General features: G+C 32.4%; 1 protein-coding gene and 1 long non-coding RNA gene across 6 annotated transcripts; both read right to left on the bottom strand.

The window, feature by feature from the left end:
* Window positions 1-2,408: 2,408 nt before the first annotated feature.
* LOC106353601 (protein DETOXIFICATION 42) lies at window positions 2,409-6,127 on the bottom strand. 5 transcript variants are annotated; one of them, XM_048779524.1, is made up of 14 exons: window positions 5,810-6,120; window positions 5,362-5,453; window positions 5,055-5,217; window positions 4,850-4,971; window positions 4,525-4,740; window positions 4,235-4,419; window positions 4,009-4,144; window positions 3,832-3,928; window positions 3,650-3,750; window positions 3,388-3,488; window positions 3,237-3,308; window positions 3,040-3,156; window positions 2,747-2,964; window positions 2,409-2,652 (listed from the first exon to the last, which is right to left on the bottom strand). In XM_048779524.1, the coding sequence occupies exons 3-14, from the start codon at window positions 5,135-5,137 to the stop codon at window positions 2,610-2,612; spliced, it is 1,491 nt and encodes a 496-aa protein (XP_048635481.1). In that variant the 5' UTR covers window positions 5,138-5,217; window positions 5,362-5,453; window positions 5,810-6,120; the 3' UTR covers window positions 2,409-2,609. The 5 variants fall into 5 exon arrangements, with proteins under 5 accessions (XP_048635481.1, XP_013648813.2, XP_048635480.1 ...); XM_013793359.3 differs by having other exon boundaries at window positions 3,388-3,551; window positions 5,810-6,113; XM_048779523.1 differs by having other exon boundaries at window positions 3,388-3,551; window positions 5,362-5,411; window positions 5,810-6,113.
* A 1,491-nt stretch (window positions 6,128-7,618) lies between these two features.
* LOC125608897 lies at window positions 7,619-11,085 on the bottom strand. The gene is made up of 7 exons (XR_007339481.1): window positions 10,465-11,085; window positions 10,118-10,324; window positions 8,795-9,570; window positions 8,634-8,731; window positions 8,461-8,534; window positions 7,905-8,153; window positions 7,619-7,682 (listed from the first exon to the last, which is right to left on the bottom strand). It is a non-coding gene; the product is annotated as an uncharacterized LOC125608897 (long non-coding RNA).
* Between the last annotated feature and the right edge of the window lie 5,652 nt (window positions 11,086-16,737).

Here is a 16,737-nt window from a genome sequence, read left to right as displayed (position 1 = left end):
TCCATGTTGAAACTAAATATGGTCCTGTAGCGTAAATCACATATTTACTAAATGGTTCCATACAGTTTCATTATGGGCAATTTTGTATTCTTTCACTTTCGACAAAGACATAACATCTTACCGGTTTTTGTGTACCTGCATGGTACATGAATATCTCTAGACCTTTGAGAAATTCCTTCGTCACCCTTCTGTCAGAATCCGTGTCTATACATCCAACTTTATAACTCGTAGATATTTCCATCAAATGACACTCGTTAATTTAAAACGCTTTTATAATGATTTCAATATGATATCATAAATTCTTCGTAAACTAACGTCTACTTTACGAGGAGGAAATTCCATCGTAAACTTACATCGAATTTACAAAAAATTTGACTATCCTCGTAAACCAGTCATCACCTCATCCTCGATTTACGATGACCGAAATTCAGCGTATACTGTCATTATACACATGTTTTCTTGTAGTGTATGTTCTAATCAGGCTATTGTTTATATTATGTGATTTTTCATCTATTTTAGAATAAGTATTCTATATTTACGGTTATTGTATTTTTCAAATCTTAGAAAATCTTGGAAACAGTCTTAACTGATATTATTCATGTTTGTCCATAATTGTTTTTTCCAATTTTTTAGTACACATAAATTAATATAAAATTTAGTAGTTGATGTTTTAAAATTTTTTTTGCTATATATAATAAATTAATATTTATTTTACTAATATGCAATTAAGAAGTTATATTTATCGCGTTTTGTTATGTTTTTTTATTTATACTTAAAAAAACTTATATATGTATTTTAAGGGTTTGATGTTTATATGATAAAAATAATTTTTTATATTTTTATATCGTACTTCTATTAATTTTATCATTTTTATAAGTTTTACGTTTATTAAGATTTTTTCTGTAAAATTAAAATACAAAATTTAATTATATTTTGTTGAATATCTTTTTACCTTTTATTATTTAATAACATAGAATTGATTATATATTATACATATATTAAAAATTATATAGATTACAAATAAAAATATGGAATATATTATATTTGGGTTAATATCTTTTTACTTTTACTGTTTACGTAATATAGAATGAATTATGTATTAAACATATATTTAAATATTACACAAAATATTAATTTAATAAGTAATAGAACATATATTACATACATGTTTAACTATTAATTTATGATGTAACTTATAAATTAGACTAGAGAGTTAGAGGGCTAATTTCGTATTAAAAATAACCAAATGTATTTTGGAATAAAACTATAGATTCAAAAGTATAAAAGGACTAATCAATTCTGACTATGGCCTAATTAGCCATTTTTTTAAATTGATTTGTATGTGTTTCTTGCGGCTTTAAAGCTATAGAGATTCATTGATTTGGTATTTGGTTTTCTGTTATAGCCTATGTTACATGGAAACGGAAGTGGGTACGTGGAAACGGAAGCGTAATGAAGCGCAGAAACGAGATTTTTTAAAATATTAGGAAGCGGGTACGTGTTGGAAGCGTATATCCATATATATATATATATATATATGTAAATTTTTTAAAAAAAATAGGACTAAAAATTATATGATTTAAATTTGAAATAAAACATTTATTCATTTATAATAATTTTGAAATGATTTTATATTAAAACTGTAAAATACACATAAATTAAGTTTACAAAAAATATTATATTAATTATTTTTAATACTTCATAAATAATTGACACAATATGTTTCAATATGTGATATATCTTTAATAAAAAATCTCAAAGTATAAAGATAATTTATAGTATTATTTTTGATATTTGTATATTTATAACTCAATATTCATTACTATTAATTTTTTTTTTATTTTATATAGATTAAAACTATGGTTTTATATTTTATTGATATACATTGTATTTTTTTTTAAACGGAAGCGTGATTCCAAAACGGAATCGTAAGCTTCCAACATGTTTTTAAAGAGAATATTTTAGAAACGTTTTGGAAGCGAGATTCCGCAAGCTTCCACAAGGTTCCGATTCCGATTCCAGTTCCGAAGCGGGAAGCGGACCTCCGATGAAGCTTCCGTGCAACGTAGGTTATAGCAGATTAGTGGTGTTTTAAAACATCTCCAATTTTACTATATTTTCCATTTTAAAACAAAGTTTGGAATAATTTTTTTTTTGGATTTATTCTATTTTTAACTTGATAGTTAAAAAAAAGTGATTAATCCAAAAATAAAATAAGAATTTTTTTTATTCTTTGTTTCATTACTTAAATAAAATAGAATTATAGTAAAATTCAATTCCATTATGAAATTACTCTATTTGGTATAAAGTAATACATCAAAGATTAGTTTTCTGTTTTCGCTCTCAATTATGTAACTTCAAAAAAAATGTAAAATGATATAGCATTTATAGTAACATTTTACCCAAAAGACTTAAAACTTTTAAAATCTATAAATCTGGACGAAACCCTTTAGATATGGATTATGGATACAACATTAATACATACAAGAGTATTACTGACTCGCATAGAATTATTTGCATCTCCAGATTCATTTTCTTTGTATTTTATTCAATTACAATCTCGTTATAGAAAAGGTTTAAGAGCAATTAAAACAATGACGTCCCTTTAATTATCTTCTGAGAAAAGACCAAGGTCCTGTCGCTGTCCCAATCCTGTCACAGTTCCAACAGCATTCCGCTATTAAGAAAAACAGTTTTAACCTTTTTCACTACAAGAAACAGAGAGAGAGATTCAGAGATATTTTACCGCCAGAATCCAACGGCTGCTCTAAGACTCATGTAAATGGTAAGACCAAACCAAAGACCAATAAACCCATGAGTCGCCGAGAGTAAGACCAAACACAAAACGCTAACTATAGCCACCATAACTAATGAAGCTGCAGCATAACCAAAATCAGATGCTCCAAAGTTAACTCCATCGAATACAAATGCTAAGGCATTGATTGGTTGTGTCCCTGCCACGAACTTCAGGAAACAAGAACCGGTTTAGCCACAATCTTGGTTTGGTTAAGGGTTTAAGATTAAGTTGAAATTGATTACCGGAAGTCCTATGCTAATGAGGTGTAACACTTTATCGTCTTTAGTGAATAGTCTTGCTCCGAAATGCAAACCTGTTCCAAGTATAACCGCGAGTAGAAAACCAAGAACCAGTCCCAACTGTCACAGGATTTAGTCTTTAGCTTTCGGTTTATTCTAAACCGAATCTTTAAATGCTTATTTCATATAAGAATGTATACCTGCAACACACGTGAAGCAGTAGCTGCAGCTCTTTTGTAGTCCTTTTTGGCAAACGCACTCGCAAGTATTGCCTTTAAAAAGACCCATTAGTTAAAATGTAGAACCGCCTTTATCGGATAAGAAGATAGAGTGAAAGGTCAATGGTTAAACCTGGCCAGCTACAGCGAACCCATCTGCAAGAAGTGAAGTTGCTAACCAAACCTGCAAGCAAACTTGGAAAGCTGCCATGGAAGTGGGTCCTTCTCGTGCAGCTAGTGACGCAGAAAGAGTTACACAAAATGTCACTGCAACTACTCTCATCAGTAAAAGAAAGCCTAAGCGAAAAAAGAACCATACACGAAAACAATAGTCAAAACGATATTATTCTATCAAAGATCACACAATGAAAAACACACAGCAAGTTTGCAATTACCATTTTTCATAAATCTACAGAACTGAAGATGTTTGGTACTCATTTTAAAAATATCGACTTGACCCATCAGTTTCCACAAGAGTATTCCACACATTAGGTATCTGAAAATTAACACATATAAACCGGTAGTTATTAGAGAAGAGAGAGAACTTTTAACACTCAAAACGTGAAACTAAACTCACTGGGATATAACATGAGCAGTGGCTGCCCCTGTAACGCCTAGACGAAAAACGAATATGAAAATAGGGTCGAGTATTATATTTGTGACATCTCCAATCACTGTGGAAGAGATTAAAAGTTGATCATCAGCTTTGTTCTGTTTCAAGGACTTAGACCATATTAAAAACATGGCGTTTTACCAGTTGCGTATAATGGAGTTGTCGTGTCTTTAAATCCACGGAAAACACCTTGTGTCGCAAGCGAGAGAAGAACAGCGGGTGCACCAAGTGATCTGAGAGATAAATATCTCTGAGCAGGTCCCAACATTGGAGAATCCTGTAAGAATTTGAAATTTTTTTTTTGAAATATTTCAATCATACAACCCACACATATATAGTTAGTGAGACAGAGAGATCGATGCTTTACATGTTTAACTCCCATGAAACTCAAGAGAGGTTTGGCTGAGGATATAAGAAACACAGCCTGAAGAAGGCCAAGAATGGCTCCAATGATTAAAGCAGAAGAAGCTGATGGTATGTTTCTTTTCTTGACTGGAGATTCACTAACACTAAAGATACTGCAACTGTTTTTAGATTCATCTGGTGTAGAAACTGAAGGAAAGATCAAACGAACTAGTGATTAGTACTTCAAGAAATCAAAATACTCAAACGTGTAATGCTGTTACAATATATATAATTATATATAAATATACGTACTGTTTCCAGGAATCAGTTCTTGAGTTTCCTCCTTTGTGTTATTAATACCAGTTTCAATACATTCTTTATAATCTTGGTTTGTGTTTTCCTCAGAACTACAAGCATCTTCCTCTGCTACAAAGGAAGTTGTGATGCTAACGAGAGGGAAGATAGCGATTCTTGAAACTTGGTTAAACAAAGCAATTGAAACTCCAACTGCAGCAAGCTCTACAGGACCTGTAAATCATCACCAAAACAAGAAAACGAAGACCAAATTGATTTCCATCTTGAAACAAAACTAAGAAAATGATCAATACTTGTTTTTTTCTTGGGTTGTTGTTGATACCAATTTGGCCAATGAAGGCTGTGTCCACAAGAGATGCAATAGGATCAGCTGTTAATGCAAGTGCTGCAGGTAAAGCTATTCTTGCTATCTCCAAACCGAGCTCATCAAATTTAAAAACTGATCTGATACATCAAAGAAAATCAAATTTTAAGTTTATTCTTGATCACATAAAAGAAAACAGAAATTTTACCGAAAAAATGATTACCTGAAATCACTTAAGAAGATGCAAAGAGGGTTTCTTGGAAAATCAAAAGGAATTTCTTTGGTGTAGCCATCTTCAGACATCATTAAGAGATGTTACTGAAGTTTTTTGAGTGTTTTTTAGGTTCACAAGTACATGAAAGAATGTGTGTTTGTGTATACAGAATCTAGCAAAGTAAATGATTCTCGGTTAGTTAGGTGACTTTTCATTATATGCCCCTCAGAATAAAAGAGACAATTTAATTTTTTTTTGAAACAATTTATTTTCAGGAAAATAGGTGTTTCAAGTTTAACCACACATTACACTTTACCTTTAGACCTCAAACTCCAATTGATTGATGATTCTTCCTTGTGTCCAGAACTCCAGAGGGTTCCAGAAAAAAAAAATCAGAAAATCAAACTTCTGTTCCAAGAACAAATTAGCTTCGATCAAAGACTTACATTTTTCTCTCTTTAAATAGAAAAAAATTCAAAAAACACGTAATAATCAAGAAAGTAAAGAATATTAAACTGGAGATTGTAAGAAGAATTTGGTTATAACAAATTTTCTATCTCTTGAAAGTTTGGTTAACGTCAATTACCTTTTGAAAAAGTTGGTGTCAAGTGACAGAAAACTACCCAATAAAATTATGAAACTTGTATGATTTTTTTCTGATTAAATAAAAACAATTAGGAAATTAACTTTAATCCAAAATGTGTAAGAATTAAACATGTGATTCTTAACGAAGAAAGACAGAAATGTAACGTAAAAGAACACACCTGTTTTATATGAACCAGGAGAAGTCAATAATATATCTTTTTCTCGTTTTACGAAACAATCTCAGCACCTCAGCTTTTTCATTTGCTTTCTAGCAGTTTGGAATAAGTAAACACTAGACTTTGAACAAAAACTAAGTTGATTGTGCCGTGGATAAAGGGTTTTCAATTAGATCACAGTGAATACGAACCAGATGAAGAAATGGTATCTCAATCAAGGACTTAGAAAGTTGACAAAGAACAAAGTTTTGAAGGAGTTGGCCATAACAAAACAAAACAAAATAAAACAAAACAAAAAAGGAATTTGGAAAATAAATGGTCGAGAGAAGCCGATGGGTCTAGATGGGAGGTGGAACGTGTTTTAAGGTTGAACATTGGAGAAGAATTTCAATTTAAATGGGAGCATTAGCCTATAGGGAAATATCAATAAAAAATGTAAAGAATTTATAATTTACAAATAAAATGGCTATGGTAAACAATATACTAAAATGGTTTTTAATTTCCTTAGAAAATTTCATATTTTTAATTCTATTTTTCACAAATTACACTTTAATAAAACAATTTATAAATTGATATGCAAACATCAAAATTAAATATATTTGCAAAATAATATATTTTTAGCACAGAGACAAATATTTTTTAAATAACATTTGTTGTGTAAACCTTCCCAGGATATGTACTAAGATGTTTGAGATTAGAAAATAAATTAGATATTAGCTTGATTGTGTTTGATCAGAAATGACCTTTCCCATATGTACCTCTTTCTATCCAACAGGTTATATGTCACGGGTTTACTTAGCTATGTGTATAACTTACAGTAGACCTTTTTTCATGACTTCGCAAAATATATAGTAAGATTTAGGCAAAAAATCTAAATTAAATATAGAAAAAAATAAAATTAACGTGGGATATGAAATGTAGTCGGATCAGATTTTGGACTCTCCACATATTTGAATTAAAGTTCAAAACAATTGAATTTGGATTTTTTCGAAAAAATTTAGGTTGTTTAGGATAGTGAACGACTATAGCAAACATTCAGCGTCTGAGAAGTGAACTTACGCTATGACATGTTTACAATACCAAACATGATCAAGAAAATTTATGGGAAGACAAAAAGATTCTCCGAAGCTTTTGCTATAGTGGACAACATGATTGGCCAAAAAGACTTTCATGAAGATAAATGTGGTTTACTTCTTTTAAATTTCATTTTTACTATGCTTTTACCGATTTGTATATTATAAATTTTATTAAAAACTTATTAAAAATGCTACCTTTTTTCTTTTCTTCTCTCTGACAAAATTTTTCAATCTTTTTTTAAACTCATAGAGCATCATTATCCCAAATATTCATTTATATCTTTTTTTAATAATTTTTAGTTGGAAAAGTGAGTTTAAGAAACTTAGTTAAGAGACGGAAATATTTGTGTGGTCCAATGCAAGTCTCTTATTTAAGGGTTCTTAAAAAAAATGTGACTAAGTAAAAATAGCATACAATACTGCGCCAGAAGATCATGTTTGGCATGTAGGAGATCATGTATCAGTTCGAAGTCATGACGATGTAATGAAGAACACTATGCTTATATTTACCTGTGACAGCAGCAGAGTGGTTATAACCAGCTGAGATGTGCAGTATATCATTTTCAGTACCAGAAACTTCAAGCGGCTCCTACAACGTTTATATACAAGAAACAAGTTCCGATTGAATTTATCTGAGATAAAGACATGTAAAAAAACAAAGAAGCAAAGAAAAAAAAACAAAAGCTTGCATCCTCTATAGTCTTTTTGACATATGTAACATACCAAAGCATGAGTATTTACGTCTGAGACACCAAGTTGGCCACAATCATTAAGACCTGTTGCAAAGACTCTCCTTGTTTCTGTAACATTGTGTTGAAGAAGTGTATGTAAAGCTCACAATCAGACTCAAAGTATAATACTTTACAACTAAAAACACCAACAAAACATCATTATCCCATCATCTGTCACTCAAATTCAAAATTCTGATTATTTTCAGCTACAACCAACCAACAAGATCGTAGATGCAAACGACTCAATCTGTGCCAGCCAATAAAATCAGGATTTAAGACGGAGAGGATCACCGGTGAGGAAAAGAGTGTGAGCTCGGGAGCAAGAGAGAGCTCTGATGCTGTGATCACTCAATGCAGAGCATACAGAAGGTGTCCACTGAGACTCCAAGCTCCCGAGCCCTAACCTTCTGTAATCTCCACATCCCCACATCGCCGCGAAGCGTTTCCCGATCTTCTTGTGCGACAAAATCAACTCCAGTTTTGTCTATGTTTTGTATACAACCTTCTACCAAACCTCCTTTTCCATTAAAAAGTTATACCCTTGCATATAAGAAATAGGTGCAAGCAATTACTGACTTACATACACTAAGATCTAAGGTAAAGCTTTATTAAATCACAGAACATGTTGGCTTAGTCTAAGTTACTTTTACTAATCATGCTGAAGAGTGAAGATGCATAATTGGTCGCTTATCATTTTTTTAAAAATAATGATGGCTCCTTGATTTACTATCAACACACACAAATAATATAGATGGAAGAAACATTCGAACGATGTAGAAACACGCAAACAAACTAAGAACAATTCAGGATTGAGGCATGATAGAAGAATAAATGAAGTTTTTTTTACCTGTCTTCAGCTTTCAATCTTAGAACTTCAGCCATATGCCAATACTCAGAGCCTTGAACACGAACCATTCCGCCCTATGATCATTTACACAAAGATAAGCTTATCATCATCATCATCATCATCATCATCATCATCAAATTAAAGAATGATTGCTCACACTGCGTACTACTTACAAGTTACAACTCTAGCGTTTGATAGATTTACAGGACACAATTGTGAACCAAGTTCTTCCCTCCCATTATAATTCCAGGCTTGTGCTTCAATCGTGTTCCTGCCACAGGACAAAACCATATTAAGACCAGTGACCAATACAGACATAAACAATATCATCTACCTCTTTAGTTTGCAATTTCCGTTCGTATTGGCTTGTAGACCTCTTTTGTGACCTTTGGTCTTTGTTTGGAGTTTGAATCATTTTATTCTTAGAGATGAAATGTGTGGGTGTTTAGCAAGCTTTGTTAGTCAACTAAGCTCTAATTTCACTCTCCAGTCTTGGAGAATGTCCCTTGTTGACGTTCTGCTATAGGATTTTTTTGTTTCTTCATATCTGCAAGTTCCTTATCACCACCATGGAAGGTGGTTCTCTTCTCAGGCTGGTTTCTTCTTTCCTTCAGAGAGCGAGTCTCGGCTTTAGGTGTCCTTATATTCACATGTATAGATTTTCTTAGGCATTTTTAAAAAGTCTGGAGAAAATCAACAATAGAGGAGGAATGTGATTCTCTGCTCCTTAACCGGATTAATCACGATTAAGCAGCAATGAACAAATCTGATCCAGAGTTGTTGAAATTGGATCTGTGTGAACTATCGGAAAGCTAAGTTCGTCTTCATATCTTCTCCACTGCATATGTTAAATACTCCATAATCTAGGGTTGGCTAGGTGTGGCTCGAAACATTAGCCTCCGAAACAGCGACAACATCGTCCAAGTCTCCAAAATGAGTATACCGCATCAACATTACCTACATTTAAACACTTTTCGAAGAATTCCCGACATTTACCCCTGTGTTTATGTTAGTAGGTAACAACACACTAACCAGAGGTTTCACTTACTCAGCGCAACTGTTTACTCATTGCTTTCCAGCCTTTAAGAACGACCATAAGCCATGCGGTTTCTACATCAAGTATTTGTAAGATAATTATGATAATCTCATCACGAAGATCAGGAATTGTCATAAGAAATATTAAATTATTTTCAAAAAATGAAGCAGACAATAAACAACAAATAGTTGAAGTCTTTGTAGAGTAACTAGACACAAAAACCTTTTAGCCTTATCTGTAACGACTATATTTTCATAAAACGGTAACATTTTCCAACAGTTAAATTTTATTTACTTTCATAATTTTAGAGCATGATTATCCCAAAGATCCATTTAGGGGCTCTTATTTTTTTTTTAATACTTTTAAGTAATAAAAGTGAGTTAAGAGACAACATTAAGAAACCTAAACATTTTTGTGCTCCATTGCAAGGCTCTTAATTAAGGGTTTTAAAAAAAAAAAATTAATATTCTAATGCTCAACTAAGTCCTCAAGTCTACTTTTCTTTGGTGATCAAATTCTTTACGGATTATCACTTTCATGAAAGCTGCTCAACTAAAGAACTATAAGATCCCTAGACATAGCAATAAGATGATCATGCCATGAAGTGATGAAACATAATACCTTTGTACATAAGCTGAAAACAAGAGGCACAACGAGCTCAATATCTTCATCTCTCTCCTTCCTCACCACAAACCCACAACCACCACACTCCCTCTTCCTCTGCTCCATCAGAATCTCCTCTTCCCTCACAAACAAACTATAAACCGCACCCATCCTCGAGCTCGAGTTGCAAACTTCCTTCTGTGCTCTCTTACTCTTTACCTCTTTCTTTCTTTTTTTTTTTTTTTGTGAAAGAAAGCAGAAGAAACATGCTCACTAAGAAAACAAACAGCAAGAGAACAAATACTATGCAGCATAGAGGAATCAAGAGAATACAATAGTGTTGAGATAAGAGACGAAATGCTCACTTTAGAGAATGTGCTATTCCCTGAACCATTCTTCCCCATCACTGCGTGTACCTATGGTTTCGTTAGCAAACCACGAAACAACAATCTATGAGAAATAAAAAAAATGACATCTTTTAAGTCAAAACATACAAAAAGTTGACTCCTTTATGGCGTTACCTCTCCTTCGTAGACAGTTGCATGCAATGCTTAACAGAAAATTGAACTAAAGAAAAACAGGTGATATGAAACACAATACCAGGGAGAGCAAGAGCACTTGAGGTTCCTGCCTGCTCAGGTTATTTCTTTTACCTCTGCAACACTGATTGTGCCCACACTACAAGAAAACAGCGTAATTCTGACGGACATTCTGACGAAAAATAGGTTTCCTCGGAATTTCCTCGGAATATACCGATAAAATACCGAGGAAATCATATTTCCTCGGAATATACCGATGAAATACCGAGGAAATCATATTTCCTCGGAATTTCCTCGGCATAGTCCGAGACTTTTCCGACGATTCAGGGCTTTGCTTTTAGGGTTTCTGTTTCCTCGGAAAAGCCTCGGAATATTCCGAGGAAATTCCGAGGAACACTTGTTTTTCCTCGGAATTTCCGCAGAATATTCCGAGGCTTTTCCGAGGAAGAAGAGTTTTTAAACCGAAAACAACGTTTTGCGGTTTGAATAACACTTATATAACCCCTATTAAGTGTCTTAGACTGATTATGAAGTCAAAAATTTGTTTAAGTGAAACACTTATATAACACTTTTCCGATTGTATGAATGAAATCTCCACAACATAAGAGAAACACATATACACTTTAATGAACGGTAAAGGGAATACTTACAATTCGTTTAGAAATTTTGTTATTTCATGGTTTATGATCATCTATACAAAGATTCCTCAATGGTATACATTGCATTTGTATAAGAAATGATATAGGGCAAAAAAAATTGATGTTTTGAAACCCCAAACATGCGTTCCTCGGAATTTCCTCGGAATATTCCGAGAAAATTCCGAGGAACAATATAAATTAATAGAAATACATGCACAGGATATTCTTTTTTTCTCGAATTAATGAAAATATTTCGAGGAAATTCCGACGGATATTTAAGTGGCCGTCGGAATTTCCTCGGAATATTTTCATTTAACCGGGCAAACAAGCCGCCAAATATTTCGCGAAAATTGAAATTGAAAATACTGAGGGAATTCCGACGGAAAATATCCGTCGGACCCTAGGTTTTATAAACTCGAAACGCATCTTCTTCCCCATTTCTCTCTTCTTCCTCTCCGGCGATCTCTCTCTCCTTCCGGCGTTCTCCACCTTCTCTCGCGACGATCTCTCCGGCGAATCCTCTCCATTCTCTTACAAATCATGTAAGGACCCTATCCCACTCTCTTAGGTCCTATTTGTTAGGTTTTTAAGTAGATTTGATGATTTTAGAAGTTTTTTGATAGATTTTTGTTAGGGTGATTGGGTAGGATTGTGATTTGTTGTGTAATAGGTTTAGAATTGTGATTTGGTTGTGTTGAATTGATTTAGAATTTTTTTATAAATTGTTTATTATTTTTGTATTTACAAAATGTTTTTTCTATATAAATTCGATTTTACAAAACGTTTTTTGTATATAAATTTGATTTTTGGATTTATAAAAGATGATTTCATATTTATAAAAATATTTATTTTTATTAAAACTAATTTTGTATTTATAAAACTTTTTGATTTATAAACACTATTTTTTATTTTTTGTATTTATAAAAACTATTTTTAAATATACAAAACGTTTTTTGTATATAAATTCGATTTTTGGATTTATAAAAGATGATTTCATATTTTAAAACTAATTTTGTATTTATAAAACATTTTTTTGATTGATAAACACTATTTTATTATTTTTTGTATTTATAAAAACTATTTTGTATTTATAAAAAAATGATTTCATATCTATAAAAATATTTATATTTATTAAAACTAATTTTGTATTTATAAAACATTTTTTTGATTTATAAACACTATTATATTATTTTTTGTATTTATAAAAACTATTTTGTATTTATAAAAAGATGATTTCATATTTATAAAAATATTTATATTTATTAAAACTAATTTTGTATTTATAAAACATTTTTTTTATTTATAAAAACTATTTTATTATTTTTTATATTTTAAATATGTTTTCTATTTCAATTTTAATTTTATATTTTCGAATTTCAATTTAAAAAAATAAATTTATAATTTTTTTTAATTTTGGAAATATTCCGAGGAAGTGTATCCCTCGGGATATTCCGACGACATCTTCCTCGGAATATTCCGAGGACTTTCCGACGAACTTGTGGTCCTCGGAATTTCCTCGGAATTTCATTTCCTCGGAATTCCGTCGGAAATTTTCGAGGGATTTCCGAGGAAAAATGAATTTCCGAGGAGTTATTTTCGAGGATTTTTTTCGTCGGTATGTCGTCGAAATAGCGTTATTCCGACGACATACCGACGATTTTTTCCCTCAGTATGCCGCTGTTTTCTTGTAGTGCCATGACGTCTTTTGTCCAGTATCGCTAAAGGAGCATCGGAGAGCTTCTTGGCAAATGCAGAACAGAAGGGTCATATGAAAAACTCTGTTAGCCATCAACTAGAAACTAATAGACAAATTCAAATCAGCTTGAAGCAGATAACTAAGCTACCAATGTAGGAAGAAGATTGATTCCAAGGCAAATTCTAATAGTACAAGCATAAAGGACTTGCCTTTCTATCAGCTCGAGCATAGCCAAAGGAATCACAGCCGTGATGGTCTTGGGAGATGCTCTACGACAGGCAGGCGTCAATCATAACGAGCAGTTCCATAAGGATTTCATTAGCAGGTGGGCATGTAGGCTTTACAAGGAACAAGTCGCATCCTCTTATTCCCTCTCAATAACCCCGATCGAATCCCAATCCGATCTCCCCTCCCCTCGATTCCTCACCGTCTCACGATCAGCCGTCTAAGAGACCGTTCCTTAATTCTCTTAATCAGGATACGCCTCTTCAATTTACATCAATTTTTCTTTTTTTTTGTAATTACTAATTATCTTAAAAACTCCACTTAGGAGACCGCCATATTGATGCTCTTAGTACAACGGTTATATTTTTCTAACGTCTATATTTTCATAAAGAAACCACTATGATGGTTGGTTAGGAAGAACGCAGGTTTGTGAGGAGTAATGAAGGTTTTAAATCTTTAGTTTTTTTTTTATAAAAGAACCTTTAGAATGGTAAGTGAGAAATAAATGAATGTTGTTCGAGTAATAATGGGAAAATCTAAAATTTGGTAGGTGCGGAATAAATGTTTGTTTGTTGGAACATTAGTTCAAACATTGAAAGTCACATTGACAATACCTTATTTAAAGATAGATTTACATAATAGGACACTTTCATACTTATTATTTACAACACATGTCAGTTTAAGCTACCAACACACTTTTTCACTTGTTCCAACACACCTTTCCCTTTGTGGATCCACTAAAAAACCAACCTTACCCCCTCTTTTATTATTTTGTTCTTTGTAATCTAACTAATATCTAACTAGTAGCTAACTGAACTATTTAAAAAATTTGTTGGATAAATCATGTGGTTATTAAGTAAAACTATTTTTTAATTAAAAACTTTATTTTTCACATCTCTCTCCCTCTTCCGCCATTGTTGTGGAATGTCTTCGAGAGTGTATGATACATGAGAACATGATGGACCTGAGGTTGTGCTAGAGTACGAGACTTTCATAAATTAAATTGAACCTCCTGGAGGTTGGATTAGGGAACAGACAATCATATTTGTTAGAGAAGATGAATCTGAGTGTTGTGTGGAGACAGTAGAGTACGAAACCATGTTTTAAAAGGCGTTAAAGGCGGAAAATTAAACGGCAATGGAATGTTCGGTGGTGACCAACTGTTGTGATTTCATCATAGTCGGTGAAAAAATCGAATTCGTAAAAAAAAAAATAGTTTTGGTGTTTTTTTTTTTTTTTACCGCATAGTTTTGGTTATTTTAGATGTTAGAAATTGACTGCTAAGTAACACATCTATATGTTTGATGCATAGATGATACAAAAAACTGTAAGAAATTGATAACTTAGATCAAAATTCTGCTGCGCCGACCATTAAAAATCACAGACAAAGTTAAAATCCTAAGTGAAGGAAGACAAATATATTACAAGTTCATTAATGAAAATAAAAACAAAAAAATAAGCGAAAAAGCACTTACCCGGGTTCGAACTAACGCCATATTTAATAGAACACGAAGCATACTCCACTAAACTACGAAGTTTCTTTAACTTAGTAGGTCCATGACCATGTCTATTAGAGAAAGTAAACCTAAACAATTAATTATAAAATTAATCTAATCCAGAGTAACTACTTATTTTCCAGAAATTTGTTAACATTTTATTCCAGATATACACGTATCCATATGTACGCTTATCCGCTTGTCCATATGTACACTATACCAACATGTACACTTAAACCAGATGTACACTTACCAACACGTACACTTACCAACATGTACACTTGAGATGTTTTGGGTTAACACAATACCATTATACCTAATGACGACACAACAAGCACTTCGTTTGTTTTGAATTTAAATACTTCATCACTTTATGCCCTAAACGGTCTTGAAAAATGATTCTCCGATTTAGATTATGATCATATTTCTCTTTCACGTTTTTTTCTTCTTGTTGTGTACAGTAGTGTGCAGGTTTTACACATCTCATTTGTGTTTGTTCATTTCATTTGACTTCTTTAAATGTTAAGTATTGGTTTAAACAGGTCTGGCTCAAGTTCAAATTGTACTCTATGCACAATCCAAAAAAATCCAAGACCATTTTTCATAAATCGAAACTTTAAGGTCCTAAAATATAAAAAAACACTAAAAAATGAGGGACCTTGTGCAAGGCACCTCTAGAGCCGGCACTTGTTTTAAAAACTCTTTTCAATACTTACATACATGATAAAATATAGATATCTAGACAAATAAATATGGATGCCTAATCAAAAATTAGAGGGATTCTCAATGTACTGTGTACATATGTATACCTTTTTATTATATCCACATGTACAAATCAACGTGTACACTTTAATTTATATATGATATCCACAAGTATCCACATGTACATATCAACGTGTTGACTTTATTTTTGAAATGATATAATTATAATTATGTTTATGCGATATAGTGCGTGTGGTTTAGTGGTACTGAGCCTAGCTTCAGTCTGACAAGTCAGAGGTTCGAATCGGCGTTTACAACCACCTAGCGTGTGTTTAATTTTTATATTTTTTAATGATGAGTGGCATTTTTGTAATAAACTCGTCATCTTCATATTAGGGTTTTTAACGAATTCTGCAACTACATATCGGAGCCGCCATTGATTTTCTTCATTCCATCTTCAACTTTTTTGTGCTTTTGACTCTAGAACTTACTAATATTGTGTAAAATATCAGATTAAAGTCAAAAACTAAATGACATGGCTCTTCTCGGCCAAGCATTTATCCGTCGCTTTTTTGGTCACTGAGGCCCGTTTTACTGTCAACTCTGTCTTTCTCCCATCATTTACACTGGCTTGCCATCCCGGATTTGTAAGCCGGCTCCGGTTTTTTGGGTTTGACCAAATTAAAAAATTTCTCAAGTAAAAAAGGAAAGAAAGTAGTGGATCAAATTAAAATATATGTGGTTCGTTGTTTTCTTCAGTTGCAAAAATTAAATATTTTTAAAATAAAATAGGACATAAGGAAACGATAGGTAACTAAAGAAGGCATGATGTATAGTTAAATTTAGTTAGGGGTATAACTGTAAAACAACAACCAAAAACTACCTTAGTAGTTATAAGTGTCCTATAGTGAAATAAAAACTCATAAAGTGTCTATTTATGTAAAAAACTCTTATTTAAAAGCTCAAGTTCCTTCGAATTATTTACTATGACATATCCCAACTACAAAGACGATAAAAAGGGAAAATGTGGATGGACATGCTATATGCCATAGCCGACTCTGACTATAGCATTCCGACACGTTTTCCATGTGATCGCTGGATTATCATAGAGATCTCTAGAGTAGAAACACACCTTAGAAAAAAGAGACTTCATGTGCAAATATTTTGAGGTAAGAAGATGAAATGTTTGATTATTTTCATATTTGACGGATTCTACTCGGAATCAAAATCTGTTGTTTTTGTATCCCAATCTCATTTGTAGCCCAATCTCATTTGCAGGATGACAACCTCAACATAAAAAGAATGGGTTGAAACTATTGAGCAGGAAACCACAAGGCTAAGG

This window comes from Brassica napus, chromosome A5, assembly GCF_020379485.1.
Source record: "Brassica napus cultivar Da-Ae chromosome A5, Da-Ae, whole genome shotgun sequence".
In the NCBI taxonomy this organism is placed as follows: domain Eukaryota; kingdom Viridiplantae; phylum Streptophyta; class Magnoliopsida; order Brassicales; family Brassicaceae; genus Brassica; species Brassica napus.
This window is presented reverse-complemented; position numbering and strand designations above follow the sequence as displayed.

Bases quoted from the DNA above. Each gene is read 5' to 3' on its own strand.
- LOC106353601 (XM_013793359.3), bottom strand. From the start codon at position 5,137: ATGATGTCTGAAGATGGCTACACCAAAGAAATTCCTTTTGATTTTCCA. The intron at 4,741-4,849 runs GTATCAACAACA...GATGATTTACAG, and splicing joins AGCCTTCATTGGCCAAATTG to GTCCTGTAGAGCTTGCTGCA. The intron at 4,420-4,524 runs GTACGTATATTT...TCTTTCCTTCAG, and splicing joins AGAACTGATTCCTGGAAACA to TTTCTACACCAGATGAATCT.